The following is a 17,145-nucleotide window of genomic DNA, read 5'->3' on the forward strand; positions in this document are numbered from 1 at the left end:
ACAATGTTCATGATCTTCTGTGAGTCTGTCGTGGCCACTTCTATCATCTATGCTGTTGCATGCTGGGACAGCAGGCTGAGGGTTGGTGATGCCAACAGACTCAATAAGCTGATCCACAAAGCCAGTAATGTTGTGAGGATGGAGCTGGACTCTCTGACAGTGGTGTCAGAGAGGCAGATGTTGTCCAAAAAGAAAAGCACTCAGAAGAGCGCAGACCTCCGCCAAGACAGATCTGCCCCCCGATCACCACCTAAATTTAATCATTTTTTCTGTGGGCCAGTATCAACATTTCCTGAAAATTTCCTGAAAATCCGTCCGTAACTTTTTGAGTTATCTTGCTAACAAACAAACAAACAAACATTCAAACACACACGCACACACACAAACACAAGAACACAAAGCAAAGTGATCACAATACCTCCTGGCAGAGGTAATAATACTGGACAACTCCACTCACCCACTCCATGACATGCTAGTCAGTCACAGGAGCAATGTTCAGTGAGAGATTGATTCTACCCAGATGCACCACTGAACCACACAGGAAATCATTCCAAACTGTTTAATTCCACCTTATAACCACATAATTATAATTACACACAACAATATTTTTGCACACTAATATATATTTCTTTAATTATCATATTGATAATATGTTGTCTGGTACATATTGTTCAAATTTTTCATCTAAATTTGTATCTTAATTTATTCAGAGCTATAGATGTTTGTATATTTAAAGCTTTATGTATGTATTTTTTTGTTGTTGTTGTATTGATAATTTCTTTCCTGTTACTTTTTATTATACTTGAATGGAACAACTGTAACACCCAGTAATTTCCCCATGGGATTAATAAAGTATTCTGATTCTGATATTCCCCTTTGCAGATCCGTCCAATGGCCAGAAGGGGAGGGGAGAGAAGACGGGGAGCAGAACATGGAGGTGTGGACAGACGAGTGGGTTCAGGACTCAGAGGTGGTGTTGAGGGTCAGAGCTCTGCTGTGGCCGATGCTGACACCGCCATCTACCTGGAGATCCTCTGAACTCCCAACATTCTCCTGCTGCACTTCAATAACAACATTACACCTACTTTTACATGTTTTTTGTTTTTTTTATAGTTATTTAGTGCATTTGTCTTTTCATAAACAGGTACATGGCTCTGTTCTGACTGCAGGTAAAAATGGCCCAAATCTGATCTCCCCACTCAGATTTTAATCATAGTCATTTTGTTCAAACACATTGAATTTGATCTTTTCATCATTCTTGTCAAGGCCACTTCCATATGTGATCCTAAATCAGACACACATTTTTATTGATTTTTCATCAGAAATAATGTGACTTTTATGTCAGTCTAGATTGAAATTTATCATAACTCTGTACTGGATAGAGTCACTCAAATACTACAGTAGTGAGCTTAACTTTTAACATGTGCAGCAGTAAAATGAATGGAATGCACATGAATGGAGCAGTAAAATGAACAAAAAAAAGTATCATATATAAAACACTAACTGGACCATTTTACTGCCCGATGAAAACTTAAAAGAAATGTTTTTAATGCTCTACTTGTAGTGGAGTATTTTCACAGGCCTGCCCTGAACACTTTGCACAGATCAGGATCATGACCAGTTCACATTGTAATTTGATACTGGCCACATTTAAAAATAATAATGCGAACAGCCAAACAAAACAAATTCTGATCTGAGCAGTAAATCTGCCTCAAGGGTTGATGCTGGTAGTGTGAACATACAGTCATGGAAAAAATTATTAGACCATCAAAAGTTGTCAAAAACAGTGGCTATGCAATCAAGGACTAACTCCTGTGTGTATCATGTGACTAAAACAGACAGAAACAAAACATGGAATGCCTAAAAGCACTGTTTTTGTCAGTACAATGCCATAGATACTGATGTAAGAACTGAAGTAATTTTGGTTATTATCAAGAAAACATTGAAAATGGTTACATATCAGCTCTGAAATTAAACTACTATGAGCTATTTTTGTTGTTATTATATTTGTACAAACAAATATACCTTAAGTTGTACCGGGCATTAAAATGAACAAGAAATTGAAGAAAACAAGGGGTGGTCTAATAATTTTTTCCACAACTGTAGCCTGCGGTCGAGGTAGTTGCCAATCTTTCTATAATTTCTAGGTTGAAACAATGCTATTTCTTGTGTATTGACTTGTGGTCTATATTGTTTTTCTTTTCCATTATGCCTAAAAGCACAAATTATTAAATTTTATCTGTTCAAGCCAGTTTATTTTTTGCACTTCTTTTTTTGCAGCAGCTGTAGTCCATGACTTTAATGACGACTATGACTTCTGTTCCTTTAAGAATAACTGTATCTTAGAGTTTTAACTGTGTCACTGTGGTTTTTAATGTCATTGCTGTTTCTGTGGCAGTGTCTGTTCACTGTAAATTAAAGGGACAGAAGATGGACATTTACACCCAAGATAAGTCTGTGTGGTTATTTGCTCTGTTACCAATGACGTTGAAGTTTTGACAATTTTATTAAGTCTTTCAGTTTGATATTGATTTAGTTCTAGTTCAATTTACAAGCATATAAAAAGGTTCGAGTTTAGTTGTAGAGAAGCTGACTAGGTTTATTTTTATTTACTTTTCAGGTGGCATGAAGAAGAAGTTTTTATAATTTTTTTTTAGCCCTATTATGAATGTACCATACTTGATACATGTGAACATTTCTTTCTTGAAAAACCTGATGTATACAATTAGATACATGCAATACGCATATAATCCACTAGGGGGGACGAATTCATTCACCAAAGGCCTTTCCAGTGAAACTACAAGATTGTCGGGAGACAGAACTTTGCCAGTTTTGAAAAGGAATTACCAATTTGTTAGACATGTTTGAGTTATATTATGTTTTTGTTTGTTCAAAAATAATAATATTTGAGCATTGAGACCCAATGTATCAAATACGATACAAAATTGAAACTCATACATGGAAATTGATATTTTAAAAAAAACAAACCTTTTTTTGCTTGTTCAGAAGGACCAATAAAGGCTCTGGTTTCAAAGAACTGGAATTTTCTGTCAATAATTTAATGTCTCAGGCTTTACAGGATTAAGGAAAAGTTTTTATTTGTAGAAACTGAAAGAGGTAGGATGGCAGATCCCAGTGGCCCCACATTGTGCAAACTCATTTTTCTGTTAGACCATGATCCACTGACAAAAAAACAAAACAAAACAAAAAACAACTGTTTCTGCATTATTTTAATTTAGTGGAATTCATTTTTCACTGCTAGTGCTTAGTTTTAGTTTGATTAATTACATTAACCCTGGGTTACAGTCTCCCCCACTTTCCCATTTCTGGGTTAATCAATTAGTATAATCATATCATATCATATCACAAATGAAACGGAATGCATTAAGGCAGTAACAAAAAAAAAAGCCTTCCCAAATCACACTAGATGTAACAAAATGCATTTTTGTCATTTTTCATGTCATTTCAACATTTTTTGATGATGGAGACTGTGTAAAGTCTTCTCCATCACATCCCAAAGATTCTCAGTGGGTTTCAGGGCTCTGCTTCGTGGTGGCCTGAACCACTCTTTACAATCTGATCCTGATGAATCCTGACATTTATCATCATGGAATATATCTGCGTCACCAGTGAAGAACAAATCCACTCATGTTCAGACCTCATTTAGTATATTCAGGTTCAGCTGAACCCAGACCTGACCAACTGTAGTAACCCCAGATCATAACACTGCCCCCACAGGCTTGTACTTTAGGCACTAGGCATGATGGGTAATCGCTTCATCAATCTTTCTTCTCACCAATCACTCTGGAACAGGGCCAATCTTAGGTTTTTACCAGATAAATAAACAGTAGACAGCAAAGTGAAGCGTCTCTTGTACTAAACGCATTTGAAAAAATTGAAGAAGCAATCATTACTGTTTCAGTCCAGTAAGTGACGGTAGTGCACCTACCGCCAGCTGGAGGACTACCAGTAAAACTCAAATAGAAGAAGAAAGAGAAGCGCTCTCATTGGAGAGAAACCCCGGAAGTCGGAACTTACGTCACAGAACCACACTTGTCAGGCTTTTGGTGGGAAAATGACTTCGGTTCTAGGTTTATTTGACTTAAAAATTAAACTTACTATTATCCTTTCTCTGACGTTTGTTACTTTGTCAAACTAAGCGACTGTGATACGAGCCCATAACTGTTTCAAAGGTGTGCGTGCAACCGCCCTTCAGGTTTATTAAAACGGCCAGGCTACTCAGGAAAACTTCACCCTGCCTATTGTTTGCTAGCACGTTAGCATGTTAGCTACAAGTCTAACGCCTTTCCAGCAATAAAGTAGTTTTTGTACATTGTCGACATAGCTGCTACTGCCGATGACAGAAACTGTAGCTTGTTTTTTTCCGTTCACGATTGTGATTAGAGACGGGGTGTATTTGACTTGACAGCTAATTGAGAGCGATACCAACAACAACAACAGCAGCATGCCTGAAATTAAACTGAAGCACGTCGTGTCTTGCAGCACCGAGGATCCAGTAAGCTACGTTCACTGAATTTATAGAGATAACATACAAACAGTGACGTTTCCCCTCTGTTAAGTTTTTCTCCGCTTGTTAACATTGAAAACAGACTCACAAGGCTGACAACCTGCTGAGCGCTGACACATACAGAAAGTGGAAAGCAGCAAGACCCGGAGAGAAGCAGACCTCAGTCATCCTCCAGGTATGTTTGTGTTTTCCAGTCAGCCTGTGGTGGCTGGTTACACTGATGTGTATCTAGAGTTGGCAAAAGTACCAAAACCTCTTATATTAAAAGGCTGGTCAGAGTAGAGATGCCGTTTCAACTTCTTATACCAGTACAGACTGTTCAAAGTACAGGAATATGTAGTTATAGTTATCACATTATAAATGTACTGTTCAAAATATGCTTGTGCATAGCGTTTTAGTTTTACATTCAAGGTTAAACACAGAGAATGATTTGGAGTAATGCTTACTTCATTTTTCCCGTGTTTATTTTGACGTTGAAAAGAGATTTGTGTTGAGTGTTACTATCTATAGTATTTGTCATCTCCTGACCATCAGTTAGTGTTTAAAACCAGAAAGAAGTGCCTTGTATGTTGTTTTCATCTTGTTAAATAAGATCTCAGATTAAAGACATTTTCTTTTTCTTTTTTTCAATTTGATGTTGTTGGTTTTCACTGTGTTAGACCAAAATATAGAAATGTTGGTTAAGTAATCAACTCTGATAGGGAGTCGGCCAAACTGTCTGTCAGGGAATGATTAGATTATGAGGCTTAATCACAGGGTTGCTGTGGATTAATTTCAATTAATCACATTTAAATGTTAATTTTCAATCTATATTAATCGCTTTTCATTTTGAGCAAACAAACTCAAGAAACAAGGGAATATATATGCACTTACGGTGTTTAGCAAACACTTTCAGCAGATTCGACAAAACAACTTGAAACAACCGTTCTGTCGTGGGTTTTTTTTTTACACTCAAATTTTCATCCAGAGGGCCAACCTGCTGTTTAGCGTCTTCTATCTTTATCGGTTGGTTCTGCTGCCTGTCACTACCGGATCAACTGCCCAGTTGCACATGTGCGACAGCAACTCTACTTTGACAAACTACCCAAAATGTGTTGCCAGAAACATTCAGAATTATTCTGTGCTGCAGATGGGTTAATTGCATTAAAATTTTTAATCAGATTAATCATGATGATGGATTAATCTACGTTATCGCTTTAATTTTGACAGCCCTAATATTTACCTAAACTTTGTTCAGTCAGCAGAACTGAGTGAAAGATCAAGGTTAAGGTTACTTTATTTATACCAGTAGGTAAATTTGTTTTGCAGTCTAGGTGATTGCCTTGGCATTACAACAACACATACATTGAACATGCAGGACAGGCACTTGATCACGCTTACAGACAGGACAAAAAGTGCTCAGTGTTCCACCATTCATCGGTATAGCAGCATGGATAAGTCAAAGAATAAAATAAATAAGATCAAATAAATAAAAACAAGATGCAATAAAAACAGAATAAAAACCAGAAAAGATAAAATAAAAACAATCTGGGATAAAAACCAGTATAAGAACATAAAATTTAAAAATTTGAAGTCACAATAATGATAAATAGAGCAAAGAAATGGAATAAATAACTAAATAAGATTGAATACCATTTAGGTGTTTGTTAAGTTACCATCAATTATCAAAATGGCAACTTCATGCCAAAATACCTGTTGGATGGCAAGGAACTCTAAAACCTTTGGTATGTTTAAAGATGCTGTTTCATCTTAATGTTAAGATGCATTTAATGAATTTATTTATTAATTTCTGAAGTCCTCAAGATGTACCAGAATCCTGTCACACTGTAATCAACAAAAATCCATGAACTTTTACAAAAGCAAATATTTTCACTCCACATTCAAGTCTTAAGATGTCAGATATCTAGTGGCTTGTCCTCTTAGTGTTACACTGAATATCCTTGCATTTATTTAAATCAGTTTGTAAAACTGTTATAGTCTGTTGTAATCTTGAATGTCCTCATAAGCAAAACTGTGTCTGGTTTTCCCTCAGTTTGAGAAGGAGGAGCAGGTGCACAGCATCGACATTGGAAATGAAGGGTCAGCTTTCATCGAAGTGTTGGTGGGAAACTCCTCAGCAGTCAGAGACCAGGACTATGAGGTATTCACACCAAACAAGTTAATGTAAGCCTGTTTTTGCAAATATTTGTTAACTTCATCCACATTTTATGTTACTCTTTCCTCTTTATTTTAGGTTCTCTTGGTTACATCTTCCTTCATGTCTCCAACGGAAAGCCGTAACAGCACCAACATGAACCGGGTCCGTTTCTTTGCAGCCAACCAGCTGCAGAAGAGCACAGCTCAGGAGAAGTGGGACAGAGTTAAGATTGTGTGTAGCCAACCATACAGTAAGGTAAGCACCGAGAGGGGTATATACATTTAGTTGAAAAAATATCTGTTGAAAAATAAAATTCCTTTAGAGCTGCAATTAATGATTTTTTTAATCGTTCTTTGATTGGAATTTAATCTTGATTAGGAAGTTTCATTTTTGTTCTGTTAAGGTCATAAAATGGTGCAAATGTGTTCCTCAAAACCATGATAATGATCTCAAATTTTGTTTCTTCAACAAACCAAAAACACTCTGTTTACTCTTACAGAAGAGGAAATTTATGTCCCTTTTTTTCTTAGAAAATTACTCAAACTGAATATGCTTCAACAAAAATGTTTATTAATTTAATAGTTAACCATTAATTGATTTATGTTGAGCTGCTCTAATATCCTATGGCTTTTTGAAGCTAAAACCAAGATATTCATAACACCCTAACCCTAAGTAGAATATTAAGTATGATATTTCAGGACAGCACTGCTTTAATATTCTTTACATAAATTGCAAACGGTCACTACACATTGTTATATAAGGATTGTTGTTTGCTTCAAGGCTTTGTTTGGGTTATTTTAAGAGGGGTGGCGCTTTTCCATAGTCAGTATATTACCTATAAGAATAGTACTGTGCAAAAAGTCTCTAAGGTTAAATTGAGTATTTATTGTGAACCCTGTCCTCATGATGAGAAGCAGTACAGACACATCTGTGTTAAATGAAACCATCAGAAAATGCAATAAATTTCATACTGTCTGAACAAAAGGGTTAAAGACATGGTAAGTTCAAACAGAGGTCACACTAAATACAGGATCCTGCCGTCAACAAACCAGCAGCAAAAACTCTGTTTGCCACCAACCCTTAATGCAGATGGATAAGTACCTCTTCCACTCCCACTTCAAATAATCTGAACTAGGTCATTCTAGCTGACGTTGGATGAAGACAGGGACATCCTGATCATATCTCCAGTTCATTATTCAGGGCAGATCTTGATCACTCTACATTTGGGGTGTAAGAAAATGTCGGTTCTGCAATATATCGCTATATTTCACTTTACAATACTGTATTGATATTACAAAATACTGTATTGATATTTTTAGGTATTTATTCAAATGCAGATATTGTGGAGGTTCATTTTAGTTTTTTTGTTTTTCTTTTTTGCTTATATTTGATTTATTGTTATTTAACAGTCTTTTATTAAATAATGTTAGTTCCTTTGTTGGGATTGTACAAAAATAATGTTATGATGTTCGTTATGAACTAATAGAATATGAACATTTGAATAGGATCTTAAACTGTAAAGTCTGTAAAACATAATTTAGTTTTAACACAGGAAAATTTGGTGATATAGCATTAGATCCTGTTCAGATCAAATAAAAATGTGTTTAGTATTTGTGCATATTTCTGGTGTAATTCAATTCTTCCAGGAAATGATCTTTTAAAAACAAAACAAAACCAATAAAAAAATTGCTTTTTTAACAGTATCATGATATATCGAGATATATCATATTGGGATCCTAGTATTGTGATTTGTATCATGTTGCCAGATTCTTGCCAATACACACCCCTACTCTACATTAAATGATCTGTAATATACCATGATTTTTTTATATATTTGCAGAACATAGCATATGGACTGGCCTTTGTGAAGTTCCATTCACCCCCTGATAAAAATGATCCTCAACCAATGAGTTCCCCAGTAAGTACAAGACTTCCTCTCTTATTTTTCTGTCTTTGTACATGTTTTGTCTTTTCTCTCAAAGGAAAAAGTCCACAAATCTGGAGGTCAACAACATTCAACATGCAAAAAACCAAATTAAATTTACTAAGATGAGGTACACACCAGGGCTAAAATAACACTATTCTTTAGGAAAAAATACATTCATTCATATTATGCATTGATATATAATCTCATAATCTCATTTGCATTTGGGCTGCAGGGTGCTGACACACTCAGTGCAGATTACAGATGTTGACAATTAAACTCAGGGGTAGATATTGCGTCAGAAGCACCTAGAGCTTCAATATGGAGCTGTAGGTGTATAGCTCCAGGCTGCTGGTATTCGGCCAACCACACAATATCACAAGGTAGCAGTGCTACAGTGTCATCAGGATCGTTTTTAGGGTTATTTGATGAACAACAGAGAAATCTCAGCTAACATGTGTCATGTTACTATCATACATCATTTGATTAATAAGAATGTAACAGTGACATTAAGAGAGCACCTGGACCACAATGCAGCGAAAGTAAGCGATTAATTGCTTACAAACCGGCTGTGGATTAAATTGGATTTTGGATAATTTTCTGTCAACTTATTGTGATAACATACAATATTTTGTGTTGAAATATTTAGTAATAAACTCCTTTTTTTACGGTGTGGGTTTATCCTACTATAATGCGCGTTTCATGTCCGTCCGGTGTCTGTCCGTTCGATGTTGCAGCATGGGAGGGTGTTTGGGTGCAATGCTGCTGTTGCACCACAAGAGGGCGTCATGATATCGTACAGTGGCACCACGGGTACAATGTCACGAGTGGATAAAATGCAAGAAATGTGCCAACTTGAGGTTTTCAAACTATATTTGACAACAAATGGTCAGTCTTCATTTAGGGGCTCTTACAAAGCTGCAGTACACAATGCATATGTGTGATGATACTCACAAGGTTACACAGGACTCAGAAATCTGATTATTTATAAGATAAGAGTTTATTTTCCATTTGTACATATTCAGATGCATAGGAGTTATTATGCAGAGGTCTCTCAGAGTATAAATATAAAAGATTAAAAATACAATCAGGAATAAAAAGATATAAGCAGTATTAAAACAACATAAACAGTATAAAACCAGCAAATTCCATGTTTCCACTACATGGAACTGGCTGGACTCGACTCGGGTACCAGGTACTATTCCTGGAGACCGTTTCCATTACAGGATACTACCAACTTTAGAGTACCTGGACATTGTAGCGATGCGGCGCGTTACTTCCGTGTTGTTTGCTCAGAGAGTTGCTGATAAACTCGCTGGTTGTGTGTTGTCTCGTCAAGCTCATGCTGAATTTTTACGTCGGCCACCACTGAACCTCCTCAACCGACCATGGTGTAGTTTTGTGGGTTGTCATCATGTGGATTAACCTACCGCTATATTTACTGTGAACTTCCGCATCTGTGTTTTGTAAAATGATGGGTCACAGAGACAACTCTTTGACCAATCAGTGGTCTGCAGTGTTTACATATCACATTTTGGTATCTGTTTCTCAGTCTTGGAACCTCAGCGGAGGTGATACCAAAAAAACTAGTACTGGGTACCCGATTCCAGGTCCTTTTTCGTAATAGAAACGCAAAAAGGCCGAGTCAAGTCAAAGACATTGATATCTCTGATGACATGGTGAATACTTGTATCCTAGGTTAGATATCTGTGATAAAGTGGTAATTTGATCTGACACTGTTCTGTTGCCTAACCTAAATCCACAGTACAAGCAGGTGTTCCTCCACATTCAGGAGCAGCAGTGTTCAGATGGAGGAGGAGTTTAGGAAAATCCCAAACAAGGGCAGTGTAGGAGAGGGGAAGATCCCTACCAGTAAAGTAAAAGAAGTGTTGGTAAAGTGAGCAGAGGTTTCTGATTTTGTTGGAAAAAAACTCATCCACACACAATTTAAGTTCAGGTCGTCTACCTGCTGTATTTAATGACGATCTGGCGCATTTTCAGAACATTTTAAAAAGCAGAACAAAGCAGATTTCTCTGGATAGGTTTTTAATGAAATGACCTGCAAGTGCAGACAGTGATGAAAGTGAGGCCAGAAAAAACAAATTAAGTGAAGAGAGAGAAAATGCCAGAAATTCTACCTGAAATTATTCTGGAAGGAGATTCTCCTTCCATAGAATAACCTTCCTCTTCCTACTCCTCCTCCTCCACTGTCTTCCTCACTCACAGATTGTCTCATCGTTAAGGTAAACAAGTTAATAAAACCAGTGTGTTTGTTTTTATAATTGCTATTTTCTTTCTAACTGCACTTTTTCTGTTTTAGCAACCCTTAAAAAAGGATTTTTGGGTGGTTTCCAGGGGAAAATTGATTCGTAGAACATGTAGATTGTGAAACGAGCACAGTCATGGAACAAATTAAATTCATACCGCGAGGTTTCACTGTAACTTGTATATTAGATACAATATTCGGGTTTCTCAAAACTAGAATCTGGTCTTGTTCAAGTTTATGAAACAGGGATATAATGTTTACATGCACCAACAGAAAAGCTGGATATTCCAAAAACACATGAGAAGCTCATGTAAACTTACACATACTATACAATGTGATACCTGTTTTATATATACAGTAGTATATTCAGCTGTTTATGTTATTGACACTACAGTTTGTGAATGTATAATTAGTCCTCTGAACCGTGTCATCACGGATTTGCCTTGATTTTCAGAATTTTCAGAGGTTTGGGTTCTTGAAGGGTTTTGGATTCTGTAGGTCCCTCTGTAATGGAAAATTAGGTTTTTCATAATAAAAGCACTTCATTTATCAGGTATGTGCTCAAAAGCAAATAAAATGTCCTAAAATGTCAAGAACAAATTTGATGAAGTGTGACCTGCAGCCATTAGATCTGTGGAGTCATGCCATTTATTTTATAAACTACCTATGTTGCTTTTACATTTGGCTCAGGTGGTGTCTAAAATGTCCTTGGTGTTGCTCCTATGCCTTGCAATTGGAGGAAAATTGTGGTTTTTGACAGAAACCCGTCTGTCATTGTAAAGGAAAGTGCTCTCTCTACAGTATAAAATATATTTTCTGTCATAATTTTCTTTGCCCTTTCAGAAACTGACAAAGCTGGGACAGTTTAGGGTGAAGGATGAGTCTCCTTCATCCACATCCAGCATTCAGCCGGGCAGTCTTTTCTTTAATCGGGAAAATACAGAAAAAAACAGCAATGCACTCAAAGGTAAAGCCATTTATTTAAACTGACCAGCCATGAAATCTCACTTCAGTTCTTTCAGATCTTCATAGCATTAAATTGCTTTATATAAATAACAAATTAGTGGTCTGTAAGCGTTTTATCATTTAGCGATTACCGCTTTAAGCAATGCTGGGAGACAGTATAGAAGAGGGGATTTGAAAGATGTGTTTTAATACTGAGCTACGTTATGGGAATTCTTGTCTTTTCTTCCCTCACAGCATTCTGTTCTTCTGTCTTTTTAGTATCTCCTCAGAGTGAAAAGTTGAGTTACGCTGCTGCTGCCTTGCAGGCTGGCGGTAGCTCTCACTCAGCAAGCCAAGCTTCTTCCTCCAGTTCTGTCTCACCACAGGTACCAATCACGCTCTTCATGCATGCACAGTAATCTGAAGGCAATTAACATGTTCGCACTTCACATTCACAGCACAAGGTGAAAGAGAGATAATTTAAACCCATGTCCCTCCACTGCCTTCTCTTCACCTGTAATTATCTCATTTGCCATTTCTCATGCATAAATTAGATAGTTTCTTCTTTACAAAGCACTCGGAAAGAACCAATTTCCTGTTTTGGAAGTCTTTTTTTTTCTCAGTCTGTAGCGACAAAATTTCTCTCATTTGGTATACAGCAGCAGTCCCACACAGAGGTGGGTAATCCCAGCTCCATAGAGTAAAAGGCCTGTCATGTATTTGTTCCAACCACTCACTGAACCAGCCTATTTGGATGAGCACAACTCCTTGTCCAGGTAGATGAAGGGATAATTAGTGGAATCACCTGTGTTAAGTGAACAGGTAGAACCAATTCATTGCAGCACTTACTCTATGGAGCTGGGATTACCCACCTCTAGTCCCACACTATGTCCTTAACCCTTTAACCCCTGATGTGTCTGTGGTGAGTGTTCTGAACGTATGATTTATTTTAAATATTCATTAAAAGTCGACAATTTGTTTAATAGGAACAATTTCATAACACACTGAGGCATCTGAGCATGCTCAGTGCACCCCCGACCACCTGTGTAATGGGGGACAAAACACAGAGTAGTGAGTGAGACTGGCTCAATAGAATAGACAGTTTGTGCTTTTTTTTTTACTCTGTTTTCCTTGTCGCTTTTGTTTATACTGTTATTTGCAGTGTTGTTGTGATTTTTTTTTTTTTTTAAACTATATTTTCACTGAGATTTGACCGTGTATCTGCTCAACCAGGTGCCAAAAAGAGCCCCAAAATAAAAACTACTGGGCCCAAATTCAAATACTTGTTGTTCAGTGTGTTCCAGTTTACAGTTCATGTTCAGCATCCTAAATCTCTTACTGATGTTCATTCTGAGTGCCTTATTTAGTTAAAAACTTAAATTCCTCTCTTTGTCTTTTCCTGTTTTGACACCTGAAACACACAGTTAAGTAAAACCACTGCCAGATCTTCACAGTAGAAGAATTCTTGAAGAAATGGAACACAATCACATACTCACAGCACCTTTTATGATGCTTCTACAGCCTGTTTCACTGAAATAATGTCTCAGGGGTTAAAGGGTTAAAGCACTTTTCATATTAAGCTACATATATTCATGATAAACTTATTCACATATAATTTAATAACGTATACTTTATCTCTCATTATAAAGCACTTTCTTTTTATGCATAAATTGCTAAAAATGGTTTGCTTTGTATGTGTTTCATAAAGGCACCACAAGAATTGTCATTCTCCCTTAATTCCACAAAATTAAAAAAAAAAAATACAAGTGTGTACAGTATGTAAATAATTCTAAAATCCTAAAGCAGCCAATGGTAATGCCTGTCATACGCTCACCTGTGTGGTGCCTCTTGTTTTTTTTTATTTTGACACCCTTGTTGAGCTCCACGCCCTGCTGCAGCTGCACATCATTTAACGCCCCTTTGTGAGCTGTTGGGTTTTGATCTAAAAGTGCGTCACAGATGTTTAAATGTTTAGGTATCTGATGTCTGAATGCTGTTTATTTTATTCAGCCATGTGTGAAAGAAGTTCAGTAGGATGGCTGTTGCCATAGTAAAACAGCTGATCGGGGGCGACGGGCAGCATTGATTTTGACAGCAAACGATTTGGTCTTAGTCAAAGTCTTCTGCGTAAAATGCCATGTCCTTTAGATTTTCATGATTGAAATCTTGGGATATTTAGTTGGGAATGTATTTTTCGCTGCACAAAAATGCTATGTGTAAAATGTCACTTGGGTGAGTTTGTGTTGACAGCTCCGTTTGGTGTGTTTACCTGCAGGGACTTTTAGATGACTCATCTGCAAATAGAACTTCAAGGACAGACACGGTTTACATGGAGTTTGTTTTCCTAGATAAGAGTTATAAAATTTCTTAATGTCAGTCTTATATTTCTCCCATGATGTTAACACTGAATGGTTTGTGAGATAGTAAATGGACTGTACTTAGCGCATTTTTATACTCCTTCATGGTGCCCAACGTGCTTTACAAAGCCTCACATTCACCCACACACTCATATAACAATTGGTGGCTGCCAGGCTCTACTGGGGTCAATTTAGGACACTTCGACATGTGGACAGTCGGAGCCAGGATTTGAACCACTGACGGTCATTGGACGACCTGCTCTACCAACTGAGCTACAGATTTTGAGATGTAGTTTAAATGTTCTGCTAATAGATTGAATTGTGTGGATCTACCCTATATCTGCCCTCAAATGAATTTGGATGGCACCCCACCTTGTCCTTCACTAACTTTTTCATGAACATTTCTATTTTTTTCATGAAAATATTAGTAAAGTTTAGTCAGGTTTTTGTCATTATTAGTCAGATTGTATTAAAGGGTACCTGTAGTGAAATTTCATTGCTACTTATTTCAAAAGATCACATATAATACTAGCAGTTACGTCATGTAACTTACATTATAGCCCATTGTCAAGTACATGTGAGTACTAAGTCACTGCTCCTTCAGTCAGACATGGTCAGAGACATGTTGCCTCCTTCACGGGCTGTTGCAGCAGTGGTAGTGACGCAGTAACGTTGTATTGTCCGATTAGCTGGACTACGAAGGACTGGCTATGCAGCAGACACCAGTCTAAGATGACACATTATCAGCCAGTGCTGGGCTGCATCTCTAGAACAATGTCGGAATGCAAAGCTTACGGTTGCACAAACAACCAGAGCAGAAATCCTGGAAATCCACTCAGTCTTGCTCACTGACTGCTGCTTGTTCGATCGTACTTGATCACTTGGTCACTTCTGGCAGCAATGGCTGCTCTCCTTAGGTTCTGTTCCTGCCCATAATTTATGTAATAAAAAGGTCCAGTATGGTGCATTTATGCAGATTTTTTTTTTTTTTTTACTGAATTTGTGCCTCTCTTGCTTATAAGTGATGCACAAAGCACAACTAATGTCGTAAGCATGACCACAGGGTTCCCACGAGGTCTTAAGAAGTCTTAAAAGTCTTGGATTTACAAATTTACATTTAATACCTTAAAAAAGTCTTTAAAAGGTATTAAAGTTGATATGGTAGATCTCAAGTTCTGTTGCCATAATCTTGTTTACTGGATTGTGTTTAAATGTGTCTGTGAAATGTCCAAGCTGCAAAGAAAGTAACAGTCTACTCAGTTCCAACCCAACAATTTATATTGAAATTAGGAGCCAGTTATTGCTAACTTTGCAGCCCCCGGTGAGAAATAACTCGGAACAGTAAGAATCAAAGCATTGTAGTGAATAAATACATTTTCCTAAATTCTAGGACTCCAGTATGTAAGTGAAATGGGTGTTAAATTCTGTTCTAAGTAGTCTTAAAAAGGTCTTAAAAGTCTTAATTTAACTTGTAGAAACCTGTAGGAACCCTGAGTACAGGTACACTTTAAGGTATCATCTTATATTCATGAGTGGAAATATGATGTCGATGAAAGCTCGAACAACAATCTGTCAAAGAAATAAACACAGTGTATGTTGTTTTCAGGTAAGATTAAAGGGCAAATGGTCCCCTAAGTGTGTGAAATATTGATTATGTACACTGATTGTTTTATTTGACATGTAGAGAAAGGCTGACACGAGAGCTGAAAAAACAATCAAAATGTCATTTAGAATTGAAAAGCATAAAAACATGACATTTTTAACCTTGTGTTGTAATTGTTTCCCAGCAGCCACCAGCCAAGAGGAAGTTCGAGTTCAGCAAAGAGCGACAGTCTGCCCCCGGGCCCCCCCCAAAAAAAGCAAGTCCAGCTGTTTCACCTGAGAGCAAAGCTGCCACCCCCAAACACAAGCCAAGCCCAGTGAGCAGTCCCAGCTCTGCCAAAGGTAAAACCCACTTCAATGTCTCGTTGCGTGGTGTACAGATCACGGAAACATTTTGTGACTCCCTGAATTCTGTCTGTAGCCTCGCCAGCACCGAGACCTGCAGAAAAAAAGAGGGAGAGTCACCCTAAACCCGAAGCCAAACCCAAACAACAGAAAGCAAAGTCTGAGAATGCGCAGCAGGTTCCATTCAACCGCATCATGGAGGGGGTGGTGTTCGTCCTCAGTGGCTTTCAGAACCCGTTCAGAGGAGAGCTGAGGGAAAAGGCCCTGGACATGGGAGCCAAGTACCGGCCCGACTGGACACCCGACTCCACACACCTGATGTAAGGCTCAACACCATGGACACATCATTTATTTACACTTCTAGAAATGCTCTGAGAAATAGCACCCAGAGGTCATTTGTACAAAAATATTTATGTTTACAGTATGAAAAACCTTGAGGCAGTGACATGAATATATGTATTACCATGGTATGGTCCAACTCACTCACCATAACAAGTAACAGTATGCAGGGACTAAACTAAAAATACAAGTTTATTTAATCAAAAAGGGCTAATTTAACAAATGTAACCAGAAGGATGTTATTCAACAAATGGAACTGGCAAATCTATACTAAGAGGCATTAAAAATGCAATGATGTAAAATTCCTTAACCCATAAAGACCCAGTGCTTTTCCCGGGGCATTTTTTACCATATTGCTTAAAATCCCCTTCACACCCTGATTGCAACCAATTAATTAAATGCTCAAACACAGAAATAAAAAATGTAGTCACCTGTGGAACAGACAGGACTGAACGAACACCATCCAGTCATTTTAACTGGCCCATTGAAATGATTCAGTGGTGATATGTCTATCAAATTCAATTGCCATTTATCACTCCCCCCTCTGTGCGTACAATCCGGTACTCTGGAGGCATGGATTCGAGGGGAAGTCTGAAGAAAGGAGTTTGGACTTTTGAGTTGTGTATTTTCAAAATGTTGCTTGCTCGAACCATTTTTCCAGGATCTCCTACCCTACCTTTAAGTGATTGATCATCATTTATT

The 17,145-nt window shown here is 37.5% G+C and overlaps 2 protein-coding genes across 4 annotated transcripts in view; both read left to right on the forward strand.

Annotated features, from left to right (window-relative positions):
* LOC115434862 (sialic acid-binding Ig-like lectin 5) overlaps positions 1-1,924 on the forward strand; it is a 29,299-nt gene extending 27,375 nt beyond the window's left edge. For both annotated transcript variants that reach the window (XM_030156984.1, XM_030156985.1), the window contains one exon: positions 883-1,924. In XM_030156984.1, the coding sequence (XP_030012844.1) occupies positions 883-1,038 (156 nt within the window). In that variant the 3' untranslated portion in view covers positions 1,039-1,924. The remainder of the gene's footprint in view (positions 1-882) is intronic.
* Positions 1,925-4,046: 2,122 nt separating this feature from the next.
* xrcc1 (X-ray repair complementing defective repair in Chinese hamster cells 1) overlaps positions 4,047-17,145 on the forward strand; it is a 49,560-nt gene continuing 36,461 nt past the window's right edge. Inside the window, exons 1-9 of one of the 2 annotated variants that reach the window (XM_030158644.1) lie at positions 4,047-4,516; positions 4,611-4,703; positions 6,561-6,668; positions 6,762-6,920; positions 8,506-8,583; positions 11,699-11,822; positions 12,080-12,186; positions 15,945-16,101; positions 16,181-16,424. In XM_030158644.1, the coding sequence (XP_030014504.1) occupies positions 4,466-4,516; positions 4,611-4,703; positions 6,561-6,668; positions 6,762-6,920; positions 8,506-8,583; positions 11,699-11,822; positions 12,080-12,186; positions 15,945-16,101; positions 16,181-16,424 (1,121 nt within the window). In that variant the 5' untranslated portion in view covers positions 4,047-4,465. The remainder of the gene's footprint in view (positions 4,517-4,610; positions 4,704-6,560; positions 6,669-6,761; positions 6,921-8,505; positions 8,584-11,698; positions 11,823-12,079; positions 12,187-15,944; positions 16,102-16,180; positions 16,425-17,145) is intronic. The other variant, XM_030158645.1, reaches the window with a different exon arrangement.

The sequence above is a fragment of the Sphaeramia orbicularis genome, chromosome 16 (assembly GCF_902148855.1).
Source record: "Sphaeramia orbicularis chromosome 16, fSphaOr1.1, whole genome shotgun sequence".
Lineage (NCBI taxonomy): Eukaryota > Metazoa > Chordata > Actinopteri > Kurtiformes > Apogonidae > Sphaeramia > Sphaeramia orbicularis.